Source organism: Oncorhynchus clarkii, chromosome 18, assembly GCF_045791955.1.
Source record: "Oncorhynchus clarkii lewisi isolate Uvic-CL-2024 chromosome 18, UVic_Ocla_1.0, whole genome shotgun sequence".
In the NCBI taxonomy this organism is placed as follows: Eukaryota; Metazoa; Chordata; class Actinopteri; order Salmoniformes; family Salmonidae; genus Oncorhynchus; species Oncorhynchus clarkii.
Genome location: NC_092164.1, coordinates 56,295,088 through 56,309,394, shown reverse-complemented (window position 1 = coordinate 56,309,394; position 14,307 = coordinate 56,295,088). Strand labels below are relative to the sequence as shown.

Genomic DNA, 14,307 nt, shown 5'->3' with positions numbered 1-14,307 from the left:
GAAATTGTACCTCAATCCAGGGATGAGAAATTGTATTGTCTCCTTATCCCAACTGGTCTTTCCACATAATTCAAAGGAAAAGGAAGGTGTGGACTCAAGTCTACAAGATTAATAACACATCTGGGAAAAAGCAATGTAACAGAACCAAGAGGACTAAACAGTCCTACATTAATTGGGTTACTTTTGTTGGATTCTGTGTTTTACATTAACTCATTGTTATATTTATCCTGATACCAGATTTGAATTTACACAACCGTAACACTTTCAACTCCACCCAAATAAATAAAGAACCAACATACCTTGAAAGGAAGGAAATGGGTGACCGACCATTCCAAACGTTCCTGGCTGGAGAAGAAAAAGTACATGAAATAACATCAAACATATTCCACCCAACCGACCAGGTGTAGCAAGATATAGAGGAGTCCTGTGGTGATACTAACAAGATTATCTAATGTAAGAGGAGTTAGTAATCGTTCCCAACATGTGACAGTTCGTAACTAGACAAGGGCAATTAGATTGTTGGTTTATGCTGACTGTGGTTTCTTCATTTTTCTAATATATAAAGTGGTGGTTAAGATTCTTCTCAGACTGAGAGAAAAGTATGTTTGGTGAAGGATGAGACGCTTGCCAGAAGGGATGAAGACAACAATCTAGGTAGGACATACTGTTCATACATAGTCTAGTCGCAACATTGCAGTCTAAATGGTTGATGAATTACTGAAGATTTTAATTTGATATCAACAGGGATTATTTATTTATTATGTTCTCTTTCTCTGTCCCTCCTTCCACCTCTATCCCTCTACCTCAGTCTCTTCTCTGAAGTTCTTACCTTGTCCACACTGCACCATCTCCTTCACTGACTGTTACTTCCTGGACAACCACATCAAGACCAAACACCAGAAGCAGTACCTGGCCATGTTGAAAAGCCATGTCTCAAAGAGTAAAACAGTACACGCCCTCACAAACAGATGTTCCCACTGTTGCTGTATATTCCACACCCCATGACAGCTAGACATCCACACATGCCAGGCCCACCCCTCTGCCCTTCCTCAGAAACCTGCCCGTCCCCCCAGCGTTCCGGGGAAAGTCCACCTATACCTGCAGATTTTTGTACCTGGGCACCCTGCTGAAGCACTGCAAGAATTTGCACAAAATGGCAGTTTTTGCACCAATGGACACATCGGTTTCTCCGACTGTGGGAAAAGCTTTGAGAATTGCTGGGGACTGGGGCCTTATCGGTGTCATGAACCAGAGGGCTCTAAACCTAAGGACACTAAGCCTGTGGTCTGTCTGGGAGTCTGGGGAAATCATCAGTACTCCTATGAGACATTCACATATTCATCCACACTGGAGAGAAGCCTTATAAATGCAAGGAGTGTGGCAAGTGCTTCTCAGAGAACAGCAGTTACCGTTGTCACTTGTTAATACACTCGGGACTAAAGCCGTTGAAATACCGGTACTACGGAAAGGCTTTCAAACAGAAGTCGCTCCACTGGACTCACCTGTCTGTTCACACTGGTGAGAGGAAGTTCTCCTGCTCCCAATGAGACAATCAGTAGGCAAGAAGGGCACATCTCACACTTCACCTGACACTTCACCTCTCATACTTGGAAAAAAACATTATCTGACTTCCACAGGTGAGAAACCATACACCTGTAGTGAGTGTGGTAAAAGCTTCACTCAGTCTGGGGATCTGTCTCAACACAAGTTCCTCTGCACTGGGGAAAAGCCATTTGAATTCCTTGAATTCTCCAACCGGTTTAACCACTATGGTTCTCTGACCAGTCACATGAGGAGCCAAACTCATCTTGATATGTACAGAAGATGATTGTATGCTGACTCTCCTGGTAATAAAGGTGGCAATGCCTGTTCTATCAGTCCGCCATCTGAATTGTCAGAATTGTGTAGGCCTAGGTTACTTCTGAGCTTGGAGACGTTTATACATTGAAACATCCACACACCATACTATTGATACTTTTGTTAGATATTTTATTCAGGATGAAAAATCTTGATTGTTTGCACTTCTAAATTATTCTAAAGGATTCTGTCACCATTTAAGCCTACATTATAGGCTATTCGCTAACTAAATCTGGCAGTTTCATAATACAGAATATTCCTTTATGTGCAGCATTGTACAAAATCATACAGCTTATTTCCTCTGTGATTTATGGTTTGTTCACACCATAGAACTTGCACTAAATGTCCTTAAAACAGAAACCAAATCGAAATGCAGGCAAGATGCTGATTCCACAAGCCATTGCAAAGAATTTACAGACATACAGTATAGCCACATCAGCATTACTATTGAATTTAGCCTTAGACCTCTTGCCCATAGAGACCCACTTATGATACTGGCTCCTTACAACATGTGCTTTTATTATGTGCCTTTAGGCAATGTACTGTAACTATACTTCAAGTCAGTCTCAGGCCCCTTTAGGGACAACTAGCTGTTCGAAGTGCCACTGTTGCCGGGGCTGATGGGCACAGGGGCGCAGGAACAGACCCTTCTGGGTAGTGTTGCCCCCTCTCTGGTGACCTCCTGTGTCCCTCTGCTGCTTATCCCCCTCCTCCTTCACAGCTTCCAGACATCTCTGGGTCTGCAAGTGAACCACCTGGCCACTCAGCTGAAGAAAAAAATAAATCTATAAATTATGAATTGTCTGTATTATTATTATATCTGTGTCAAATTACAAACACCTAAATAAGTAACACTTCATACAGCTCTATTATTATTTTTTGCTTATTTATTTTATAAAAGTTTGCAGTTGTCATGTCATGCATGACCTTTGCCCCTTCACTGACCTTGATGACCCTCCACTGTGGTTTGTTGCGTGGTGGCTGATGGGCGGGGCACGGTGTTAGTACCACCCTCTCCCCTTGGGCGTGGAAACACAGCCGTCCCGCTGGCCCCCAGCGCACCTCTCCCATGGAGTTCAGCTCACAGTGCTGAAGAGAGAACAGACAGGGGAGTAAAGCTTTAGTCTTCATCACTACATCAGCATCATCATGATCTTCTGATTTAGGATCTGCTCTCACTGTCTCCAAAATCATCATCACCATTGTCATCATCATTGTCATGGTTACCTGGTAGCCATTGCCACTGCAGGGTGCTATGTCCATAGTGGCGCCCTGTGCACCCCTTCCTCCAGGGTAATCCGCACAATAGCCAGTGCCAACATTGTACAGCTTCAAACATACAGGCACAATATGTTATATGATACATTCATGTTCAACATACAGCACAAGAATAACACAATATATTAGTCAAAGTATAAGGATAATGATATAATAGCTATACAAGTGTGTGTGGGGGGGTGAGTTCTACCTCCCCTGAGAGTGAAGGTCTGTCCTGGGGTATATAGAGGTCTGGGTAGACATTAGTCAGGAACCAGTGGAAGTTACGACAGCCCAGTATCTTCTTCAGTCTGACTAGCTCTGTAATGTTAGGACTCTCAGACTGCACAGGGAACAGGACACACACATTCATTTGAGATCAATGCCAGAAGCAGACATGCGCACACACACACACACACACACACACACACACACACACACACACACACACACACACACACACACACACACACACACACACACACACACACACACACACACACACACACACACACACACACACACACACACACACACACACACACACACACACACACACACACACTGATTGTACAAAACATTAGGAACACCTGCTCTTTCTATGACAGACTGACCAGGTAAATCCAGGTGAAAGCTATAATCCCTTATTGATGTCACCTGTTAAATCCACTTCAATCAGTGTAGATAAAGGGGAGGAAATAGGTTAAAGAAGGATTTTTAAGCCTTGAGACTTGGATGTGTGTGTGTCATTCAGAGAGTGAATAGGCAAGACAACATTTAAGTGTCTTTGAACAGGGTATGGTAGTAGGTTCCAGGTGCACCTGATCGGGTCAAGAACTGCAACGCTGATGGGTTTTTCACGCTCAACAGTTTCCCGTGTGTGTCAAGAATGGTCCACCACCCAAAGGACATCCAGACAGCTTGACACAACTATGGGAAGTATTGAAGTCAATATGAGCCAACATCCCTGTAGTCCATGCCCTGAGAGCAAAAGGGGTTGCAACTCAATATTAAGAAGGTGATCCTAATGATTTGCACACTCAGGACACATACACGCCTATAGATATAAATGCACGCACACACACACACGTGCACACACCGCATACACACACCCTACCTGCCTGATGAAGTGAGCTAGTGTATCTCTCTTATAGTAGATCTTCCTGAAGGCATCCAGCCAGGTGTCAGCGATGCGTATCTTGTTCCTCTGGAGGATGTCCTGGTCAGGGAGGGTATAGGGCTGGTGATGGCGCCCAAGGTGAGCCACTCTGGAGCAGGGGACCACCTCCATGGAGCCCCCACACAACCACACCTGGACAAACAGACAGACAGAGACAGGGAGATGCCATCACCTTTTTTGTTGGAATATGACTTCACCAAGATGAGCAGCCCAATCTACAGAAACCTTGTAGAATCATCCGCACATCTAAGCTCCACAGACACAGACAGGTGTGTCTCCACTCAGACTCCATTACTTTCACTACATTGTCAAAGTGTCTTTCAAATGAAGATGTATGTTTGAATCGTTAATTGCTAGGATCACAAAAGCTTCACATTCACTGACACCTGTCTGCAAATACACACTATCAACCACTGCGATCCTATTCCTCTTTATTTCCCAAGGTCTCCGTTTGCTCATCATTCCAAACCAAACCAATTAAACATTCCATGATGGATAGAAAAATTCCATAACGGCACCCTATTCACTAGTGCACTACTTTTGACCAGGGCCCATATGTAACATGCTACATAATCCTGCTAGTGAGACATTCCATCATCAATCAGCCCTTTGCATTCCATATATAACCTCCCCCCTTTACCCTGATGGACAGCTCCTTACACCCCCCACATAGAGAAGTCACATTTTAAAATTCCTAATTAGACATTTTAGGGCTCTATTTTTATTGTTTTTATTTAACCTTTTTTTAACTAGGCAAGTCAGTTAAGTACAAATTCTTATTTACAATGACGGCCTACCCCGGACGACGCTGGGCCAATTGTGCGCCACCCTATTCAATCCCCATTGCAGAAGTTCAGCTGTACAGCGTGATTGAAATTTAAAGGCAATGTTTCCCACAATAGTGGAGACTGTATTCTCGGTAAATGCTGCATATGTCGGCTCAATCGAAAATGACCTTATATTTCTATCGCGGGACCTGTAATGCTTCACTAAACATCCATTGAATTATTATACTTAGAATTGTAATTCGAATTTTCGCTGAGCACTATTTTTTTTCTCCATCACTCACAGCCAAAGATATTAACATTTTATATTCATCCAATGTCTGGCATGTTTTTGGATGGCGTGATGATGCATAGAGCTGTTCTCCATGGGCACTGAGTGCTCGTGCGAATATGATGTTGGTCCGTATGCAACCCGGATATAGACGGTCCGTGAATCGGCAAATGTTAGTGGATTACGTTGACAACAACGGTTGAATATCTTGGACGAAGTCTCTAGTTCTATTTATACCTCTATGGTCATAACCATAACCAAGGTGGATTTTAAAAATCCACCTTTCCAGAAACATGTCTCTCACCGTTGCCGCTTGCTATAGACCACCCTCTGCCCCCAGCTGTGCCCTGTACACCATATCTGAATTGATTGCACCCCATCTATCTTCAGATCTCGTGCTATTAGGTGACCTAATCTGGGACATGCTTAACACCCCGGCCATCCTACAATCTAAACTCGATACCTCCAATCTCACATAAATTATCAATGAACCTACCAGGTACAACCACAAATCTGTAAACACGGGCACACTCATAGATATCATCCTAACCAACCTGCCCTCCAAATACAACTCTGCTGTCTTCAACCAGGATCTCAGCGATCACTGCCTCATTGCCTGCGTCCGTAATGGGTCTGCGGTCAAACGACCACCCCTCATCACTGTCATACGCTCCCTAAAACACTTCAGCGAGCAGGCCTTTCTAATCGACCTGGCCCGGGTATCCTGGAAGGATATTGACCTCATTCCGTCAGTAGAGGATGCCTGGTTATTCTTTAAAAGTGCTTTCCTCACCATCATAAATAAGCATGCCCCATTCCAAAAAATTTACAATCAGGATCAGATATAGCCCTTGGTTCACTCCAGACCTGACTGCCCTTGACCAGCACAAAAACATCCTGTGCCGTACTGCATTAGCATCGAATAGCCCCCGCGATATGCAAGTTTTCAGGGAAGTTAGGAACCAATATACACAGGCAGTTTGAAAAAGCTAGCCTTTGCTTTCCTAACAGAAATTTGCATCCTGTAGCACAAACTCCAAAAAGTTCTGGGACACTGTAAAGTCCATGCAGAATAAGAGCACCTCCTCCCAGATACCCACAGCACTGAGGCTAGGAAACACTGTCACCACCGATAAATCCACGATAATTGAGAATTTCAATAAGCATTTTTCTACGGCTGGCCATGCTTTCCACCTGGCCACCCCTACCCTGGTCAACAGCCCTGCACCCCCCCACCACAGCAACTTGCCCAAGCCTCCCCATTTCTCCTTCACCAAAATCCAGATAGCTGATGTTCTGAAAGAGCTGCAAAATCTGGACCTGTACAAATCAGCGGGGCTAGACAATCTGGACCCTCTCTTTCTAAAATTAGCAGCCGAAATTGTTGCAACCCCTATTACTAGCCTGTTGAACCTCTCTTTCCTATAGTCTGAGATCCCCAAAGATTGGAAACCTGCCGCGGTCAACCCCCTCTTCAAAGGGGGAGACACTCTAGAGCCAAACTGCTACAGACCTATATCTATCCTACCCTTCCTCTCTAAGGTCTTCGAAAGCCAAGTTAACAAATAGATCACCAACCATTTCGAATCCCACCATACCTTCTCCACTATGCAATCTGGTTTCCGAGCTGGTCATGGGTGCATCTCAGCCACACTCAAGGTCCTAAACGATATCATAACCGCCATCGATAAGAGACAATAGTGCGCAGATGTATTCATTGACCTAGCCAAGGCTTTCGACTCTGTCAATCACCACATTCTTATCGGCAGACTCAACAGCCTTGGTTTCTCAAATGACTGCCTACCCTGGTTCACCAACTACTTCTCTGACAGAGTTCAGTGTGTCAAATCTGAGGGCCTATTGTCCTGACCTCTGGCAGTGTCTGTATACATCAATGATGTCGCTCTTGCTGCTGGTGATTCTCTGATCCACCTCTACGCAGACAACAACATTCTGTATACTTCTGGACCTTCTTTGTACACTGTGTTAACTAACCTCCAAACGAGCTTCAATGCCATACAACTCTCCTTCCGTGGCCTCCAACTGCTCTTAAATGCAAGTAAAACTAAATGCATGCTATTCAACCGATCGCTGCCCGCACCTGCCCGCACGTCCAGCATCACTACTCTGGACGCTTCTGACTTAGAATATGTGGACAACTACAAATACCTAGGTGTCTGATTAGACTGTAAACTCTCCTTCCATACTCACATTAAGCATCTCCAATCCAAAATTAAATCTAGAATCGGCTTCCAATTTCGCTACAAAGCCTCCTTCACTCATGCTGCCAAACATACCCTCGTAAAACTGACAGTGCCGTCCGTTTTGTCACCAAAGCCCCATATACTACCCACCACTGCAACCTGTATGCTCTCGTTGGCTGGCGCTCACTTCATATTCTTCCCCAAACCCACTGGCTCCAGGTCATCTACAAGTCTCTGCTAGGTAAAGCCCCGCCTTATCTCAGCTCACTGGTCACCATAGCAGCACCAAACTGTAGCACGCGCTCCAGCAGGTATATTTCATTGGTCACCCCCAAAGCCTTTCTTTCCAGTTCTCTGCTGCCAATGACTGGAACGAATTGCACAAATCACTGAAGCTGGAGACTTATATCTCCCTCACTGCGTAGTGTGTTACTGATGGTAGGCTTTGTTACTTTGGCCCCAGCTCTCTGCAGGTCATTCACTAGGTCCCCCCGTGTGGTTCTGGGATTTTTGCTCACCGTTCTTGTGATCATTTTGACCCCACGGGGTGAGATCTTGCGTGGAGCCCCAGATCAGTGGTCTTGTATGTCTTCCAATTCCTAATAATTGCTCCCACAGTCTTCAAACCAAGCTGCTTACCTATTGCAGATTCAGTCTTCCCAGCCTGGTGCAGGTCTACAATTTTGTTTCTGGTGTCCTTTGACAGCGCTTTGGTCTTGGCCATAGTGGAGTTTGGAGTGTGACTGTTTGAGGTTGTGGACAGGTGTCTTTTATACTGATAACAAGTTCAAACAGGTGCCATTAATACAGGTAACGAGTGGAGGACAGAGGAGCCTCTTAAAGAAGAAGTTACAGGTCTGTGAGAGCCAGAAATCTTGCTTGTTTTTTAGGTGACCAAATACTTATTTTCCACCATAATTTGCAAATAAATTCATTAAAAATCCTACAATGTGATTTTATGGATTTTTTTTCTTCTCATTTTGTCTGTCATAGTTGAAGTGTACCTATGATGAAAATTACAGGCCTCTCTCGTCTTTTTAAGTGGGAGAACTTACACAATTGGTGGCTGACTAAATACTTTTTTGCCCCACAGTATGTACATGAATGTATAGTTAAATTGACTATTCATATATGATAAACAGAGAGTAGCAGCAGAGTAAAAAGAGTGGTTGGGGGGGCACACAATGCAAATAGTCCAGGTAGCCATTTGATTACCTGTTCAGGAGTCTTATGGATTGGGGGTAAAAACTGTTGAAGCTTTTTTGTCCTAGACTTGGCACTCCGGTAACGCTTGTCATGCAGTAGTAGAGAGAACAGTCTATGACTGGGGTGGCTGGGGTCTTTGACAATTTTTAGGGCCTTCCTCTGACACCACCTGGTGTAGAGGTCCTTTTTCTATTGTGTTATTGACTGTATGTTTGTTTATTTCATGTGTAACTCTGTGTTGTTGTTTGTGTCGCACTGCTTTGCTTTATCTTGGCCAGGTCGCAGTTGTAAATGAGAACTTGTTCTCAACTAGCCTACCTGGTTAAATAAAGGTGAAATTAAATAAATAACCTCCCATCTTTACCCTGATGGACAACTCCATCTGCTCCGCCCCCCAGAACAGCATGCCTGGATCATAACCTCCCACGCTCTGGAAGAAGTGTCTGTCAATTGCTAAGACCACGCCCACCAACGCTGGACTCCTATAGGACAATGAAAGGAGAGGAAATATCAAAAGATTAGACAGGGATAGGTACTACTAGGGGTCGATTTTGAGCTGGACATGTCTGTAATCTCTGTATTTGACTGTAGTATTCCAGAGGTCAGGCTATATTTACTGGACAGGCTCCACTGGTGAATCCTGGTTTTCCTGTTGGGACAGAGTTTCCCAGTTGAAGTCCAGTCTCCAGTCAAACACTCCCCTGTGTGGCCACTGGGTGGCGTTGTACTGGAACGTCTGCCAGTCTATCACGTCTATGATGGGGGACACCACTCTGGTCCTGGAGATGGGAGGAGATAGACACTGGGCACAGAGGAAACTCATATAACTTCTAGAACTAGATCAGAAACATTTTCTCACAATGAAGATTAAAAACCTAAGATTTTATTACATGGGTGTAAATCTGCAGACAGATTATTGGTTGATGATAACCTATAATTTCATAAAACATCACAGAAGAAGAGCAGGGATTCAGGAAGGGAATTAAGAGGTTTGAGGGAGAGAGAGATGGAGTAGTGCCAGGCAGCAATATAAGGACCCTGTTTAATCAACTAGTCTAAATGGCTGCTACCCTGCTGGATACAGCTCAGCAAGTAAGCTACCATGGTCCGGAGGCAATTAAGAATTAGATATAATACACAGAGACAGATTCACACAAACACAGACATACATTGTGCCATTTTGTGTGTGTGTGTGTGTGTTTATGTGTGTACCTGTCCTGTGCCACTCGCTCCAAAAGTGGTTCCAACCAGCCCCTGTGGCACTCGCAGTGTGAGTCCATGAAGACCAGTACCTCCCCCACAGCTCTGGCTGCACCCAGAGAGCGACACCCTGCCACGCCCAGACGCCACGTGCTGCGGACTAGACGCACCCCTTCCAGCAGCAACACATACTCACTCAGCACACTCTTCAGGTGACCTACAAATAGGGGAGGCAGGGTCAGGTGACCTACATATAGGGGAGGCACAGTCAGGTGACCTACAGATAGGGGAGGCACGGTCAGGTGACCTACAGATAGGTGAGGTAGGGTCAGGTGACCTACAGATAGGTGAGACAGGGTCAGGGTCAGACACACACAGTACCAGTCAAAAGTGTGGACACACCTACTCATTCCAGGGTTTTTCTTTATTCTTACTATTATCTACATTGTAGAATAATAGCGAAGACATCAAAACTATGAAATAACACATATAGAATCATGTAGTAACCAAAAAGGTGTTAAACAAATCAAAACAATATTTCTGTAACCTTCTTTATACTTCAAAGTAGCCATTTTCCTGTTGAAAAACAAATGATAGTCCCACTAACGCAAACCAGATGGGATGGTGTATTGCTGCAAAATGCTGTGGTAGCCATGCTGGTTAATTAAGTGTGCCTTGAATTCTAAATAAATCACTGACAGTGTCACCAGCAAAGCACCCCCACACCATCACACCTCCTCCTCCATGCTTCATGGTGGGAACCACACATGCAGAAATCATCCGCTCACCTACTCTGCGTCTCACAAAGACACGGCAGTTGGAACCAAAAATCTCAAATTTGGACTCATCAAACCAAAGGACAGATTTCCACCGGTCTAATGTCTATTGCTCGTGTTTCTTGGCCCAAGCAAGTCTCTTCTTATTATTGGTGTCCTTTAGTAGTGGTTTCTTTGCAACAATTCGACCATGAAGGCCTGATTCACGCAGTCTCCTCTGAACAGTTGATTTTGAGATGTGTCTGTTGAACTCTGTGAAGCATTTATTTGGGCTGCAATTTCTGAGGTTGGTAACTCTAATGAACTTATCCTCTGCAGCAGAGGTCATTCTGGATCTTCCTTTCCTGTGACGGTCCTCATGAGAACCAGTTTCATCATAGAGCTTGATGTTTTTTGTGACTGCACTTCTTGACATTTTTTTTCTTGACATTTTCCAGATTGAATGACCTTCATGTCTTAAAGTAATGATAGACTGTTGTTTCTCTTTGCTTATTTGAGCTGTTCTTGCCATAATATGGACTTGGTCTTTTACCAAATAGGGCTATCTTCTGTATACTACCCCTAACTTGTCACAACACAACTGATTGGCTCAAATACATTAAGGAAAGAAATTCCACAAATTAACATTTAACAAGGCACGTGTTAATTGAAATGCATTCCAGGTGACTGAAGCTGGTTGAGAGAATGCCAAGAGTGTGCAAAGCTGTCATCAAGGAAAAGGGTGGCTACTTTGAAGAATCTCAAATATAAAATATATTTGGATTTGTTTAACACTTTTTTGGTTACTACATGATTCCATATGTGTTGTTTCATAGTTTTGATGTCTTCACTATTATTCTACAATGTAGAAAATAGTAAATATAAAGAAAAACCCTTGAATGAGTAGTGGCTTCCAAACTTTTGACTGGTACTGTATGTCCGATTCCAAATGAACCCCAGGGATGGATGTGTACAGTAATAACATGGGCATAGCACAACTCGGGTTATAGGTGGAAGTTTGGTCATATTACTAAGACCTATCCTTCCAGACAAGTGCAAACGGGTTTGGGACACTTGGGGGCTAGGGGTCTATTCAGAATCTGCACTATAAAATAGTTGAATATGGGGGGAATAGAGTGAACAAGTTTCGTCTGATATGCAGTGATGTTGTGGTGGTACTTTAGACTAATTAGATACAACTCGTGCCAATTGTTTGAGTACTGTCTTCTACACGCACCATGCTGACTGAGGTCGTCCACGAGCAGGACCTCGCGCAGGTACTCCTTGGGCGCTGTGTCGAGCACGCTGTGCACGGTGCGGAGGAGCGTGGACCAAGCCTCGTCATGGAAACATATCACCACGCTCGCGGACGGCAGCGACTCACTGTAACGCTCAACGAGGCACCTGTCAAAGCATTCCCATTGATTGACAGGGGTATAGACGCACGAGTAATTACGCACGAACCCATTAGCTTTACTAAACAATATACCATATTTCGTAGTTAGTGAGATCTTGAAATTAGACTACATATTGTCAGTGATAGCTCTTGTCGAGTCTATCTAGTTATTTTGGATACGTTGTTGAAGAGCCCTTTTTTGGCGTGGTGCGCTCCTTGGGAACATGCAGGACACTTACGAAGGATGGCGAGCCTCGGGCAATCTGCGATGCAGTGAGATCCGTTCGCTCACCAGCTCGTTGAAGCCGTATTTCTGCAGAGCAGACTTCTCCATGTCCCTTTCTAGCCCCTCCAGCTTCAGCCGCACCGGTCTCCCCATATCCCCGTGCGTCGGTAGCACCGGGACCGCTGATTCCTTCTTGGCGCTCGATATAACCATCCGGTAACTCCCCTTCCTCGGCGGCGGAGCTGGGTTCCTCACCTGGGTTGAGGGCACGAAGAGAAGCTGGTCCTCCTGCAGGGAGCTCAGCGGCGCGAGACCGAGATTATGCTCCTGTTTGAGACGGTCCCAGGAATCCACGATCACCTCCAGGTCCGGTGGACCAGAGAGCCGCTGGAAGGGACGGCGGGGCGAGTTGGGCGGTGTCTGGGTCTGATCCCGAAAGACCAGGTCCATGAGGGCCAGCGTGGCCACGGATAGAGCGAGGATAAGTAACCAGAGACAGAGCATCACCCGCCGGCATGGTCTGGGTCTGCTCCAAAGCCGCATTGTGAGCGGGAGAGAGAGAGAGAGGAGAGGGACGGGTTCACATAGAGAAGTCAGCGCTGAATCTTATTTCCCTCATCAAATTTGACTGGGGACAACATGGTCAGATGCTGCACCTTTTGGCTACAACTTTTTAACCATAACGTTTTAGGCTTGCAATGGATAGTCCGTAATCATGACCAAATGGAATTACGCATAGATGTTGTTCTTTAGTTTTTGTCCATAATTTTTCCACGGTGTCCTTCCAAAGAACTGCAGCTCTGAACACGTTAGCGCTTCGTTTCACCTCCGACAAATGTGGTTTCCAGTTATGTCCCTTGTTCCGTGATACTCATTGCTGTTGGAGTGAAGCGCGTAAAATATGTCCTTCCACCGCGCCCCTGTGGTCCTAATGCGAGATTTAACCCCTGCAAGAATAGCGGATTTGAAGGCCACACCTGTTCAAACTCCTTGCTTGCTCTATCACCGTAATGACTAACTGACAATAACAGTTTAGGAAATCAATATCCAGGCCTATAGCCCTATAAGTGAATAGAAAATATAGGCAAAGAACAAAAACACATTAAATCATTCAAATATGGCTAAAATTCAATATATCTGTCATAAGAAAATATTTTGCCATCATTATATCTGATGTCAACTTCTAAAAGAAGGGGCAATATAAACGGAGAACAGACTGTCATCAACATAGGCCTCGATTCAAACCTTAGTTCTGATGACCTGAGCTACAGCGTGATAGAAATGTCAAGTATTCCCGCGTTCGGAGACGACATTCATAGTATAACGCTGTATATGTCTGCTATATCGCGCTACGGAGCTGTTTTCCAGCGCTACGGAGCTGATTTCCAGCGCTACGGATTGAATCGAGCCCATAGTTTATTTGTGTATGCGAGTACTGCGCCCCTCCTCGCTGCGAGCTCGAGGCAGCATCACTCCCCGGTCAGACATCAGATTTATTCCCCGGGCCAGCTGGCCAACGGCCTCGCGGTCCCATGACTGGCTGTTTGACTGTGATGCCAGCGGCTGCAGACTCGATCTCTCCAGTTTTCACATTGATTCTTGGCAGCCACTGTGGCTGTTTTCTTCCCCGCTGTTGGAAACAGGGTGCCTGGCTCCACACCGCCCAAAGTCTCCTCTTCCCTCCCTTTGTAGACTTTTAGTTTCATCATATTTTATATAAGAACCATGCAGCCTACTGTAATGCTACAGTGTGAAGGTGCATTTGGAGAAGTGTTGAAATGGGCCACAGTGTGCTGATAACAGGACAACAATAGAAAAGGGTCTACATAGTCATGTCTGCCTCTATCTTGACTCTCTGTGTGTGTCACTACTTATGTCATCTCTCTGTCTTGGAATGCCTGTCTGTTAGTGTTGGGTAGTATTGACAGAGTTAGTTCTGTCTTGGCATGCCTGTCTGTTACTGTTGGGCA

General features: G+C 45.0%; 1 protein-coding gene and 1 pseudogene across 1 annotated transcript; one reads left to right on the top strand and one right to left on the bottom strand.

Annotated features, from left to right (window-relative positions):
- The first annotated feature begins 526 nt into the window (after window positions 1–526).
- On the top strand, window positions 527–1,628 carry LOC139372378 (zinc finger protein 320-like; annotated as a pseudogene).
- A 347-nt stretch (window positions 1,629–1,975) lies between these two features.
- On the bottom strand, window positions 1,976–13,941 carry LOC139373736 (polypeptide N-acetylgalactosaminyltransferase 15-like). Its single transcript, XM_071114656.1, has 10 exons — window positions 12,351–13,941; window positions 11,953–12,119; window positions 9,973–10,177; window positions 9,378–9,539; window positions 9,125–9,242; window positions 4,232–4,426; window positions 3,326–3,457; window positions 3,085–3,186; window positions 2,803–2,946; window positions 1,976–2,624 (listed from the first exon to the last, which is right to left on the bottom strand). Exons 1-10 carry the CDS (start codon window positions 12,878–12,880, stop codon window positions 2,424–2,426), a joined length of 1,956 nt encoding a protein of 651 aa, XP_070970757.1. The 5' UTR covers window positions 12,881–13,941; the 3' UTR covers window positions 1,976–2,423.
- Between the last annotated feature and the right edge of the window lie 366 nt (window positions 13,942–14,307).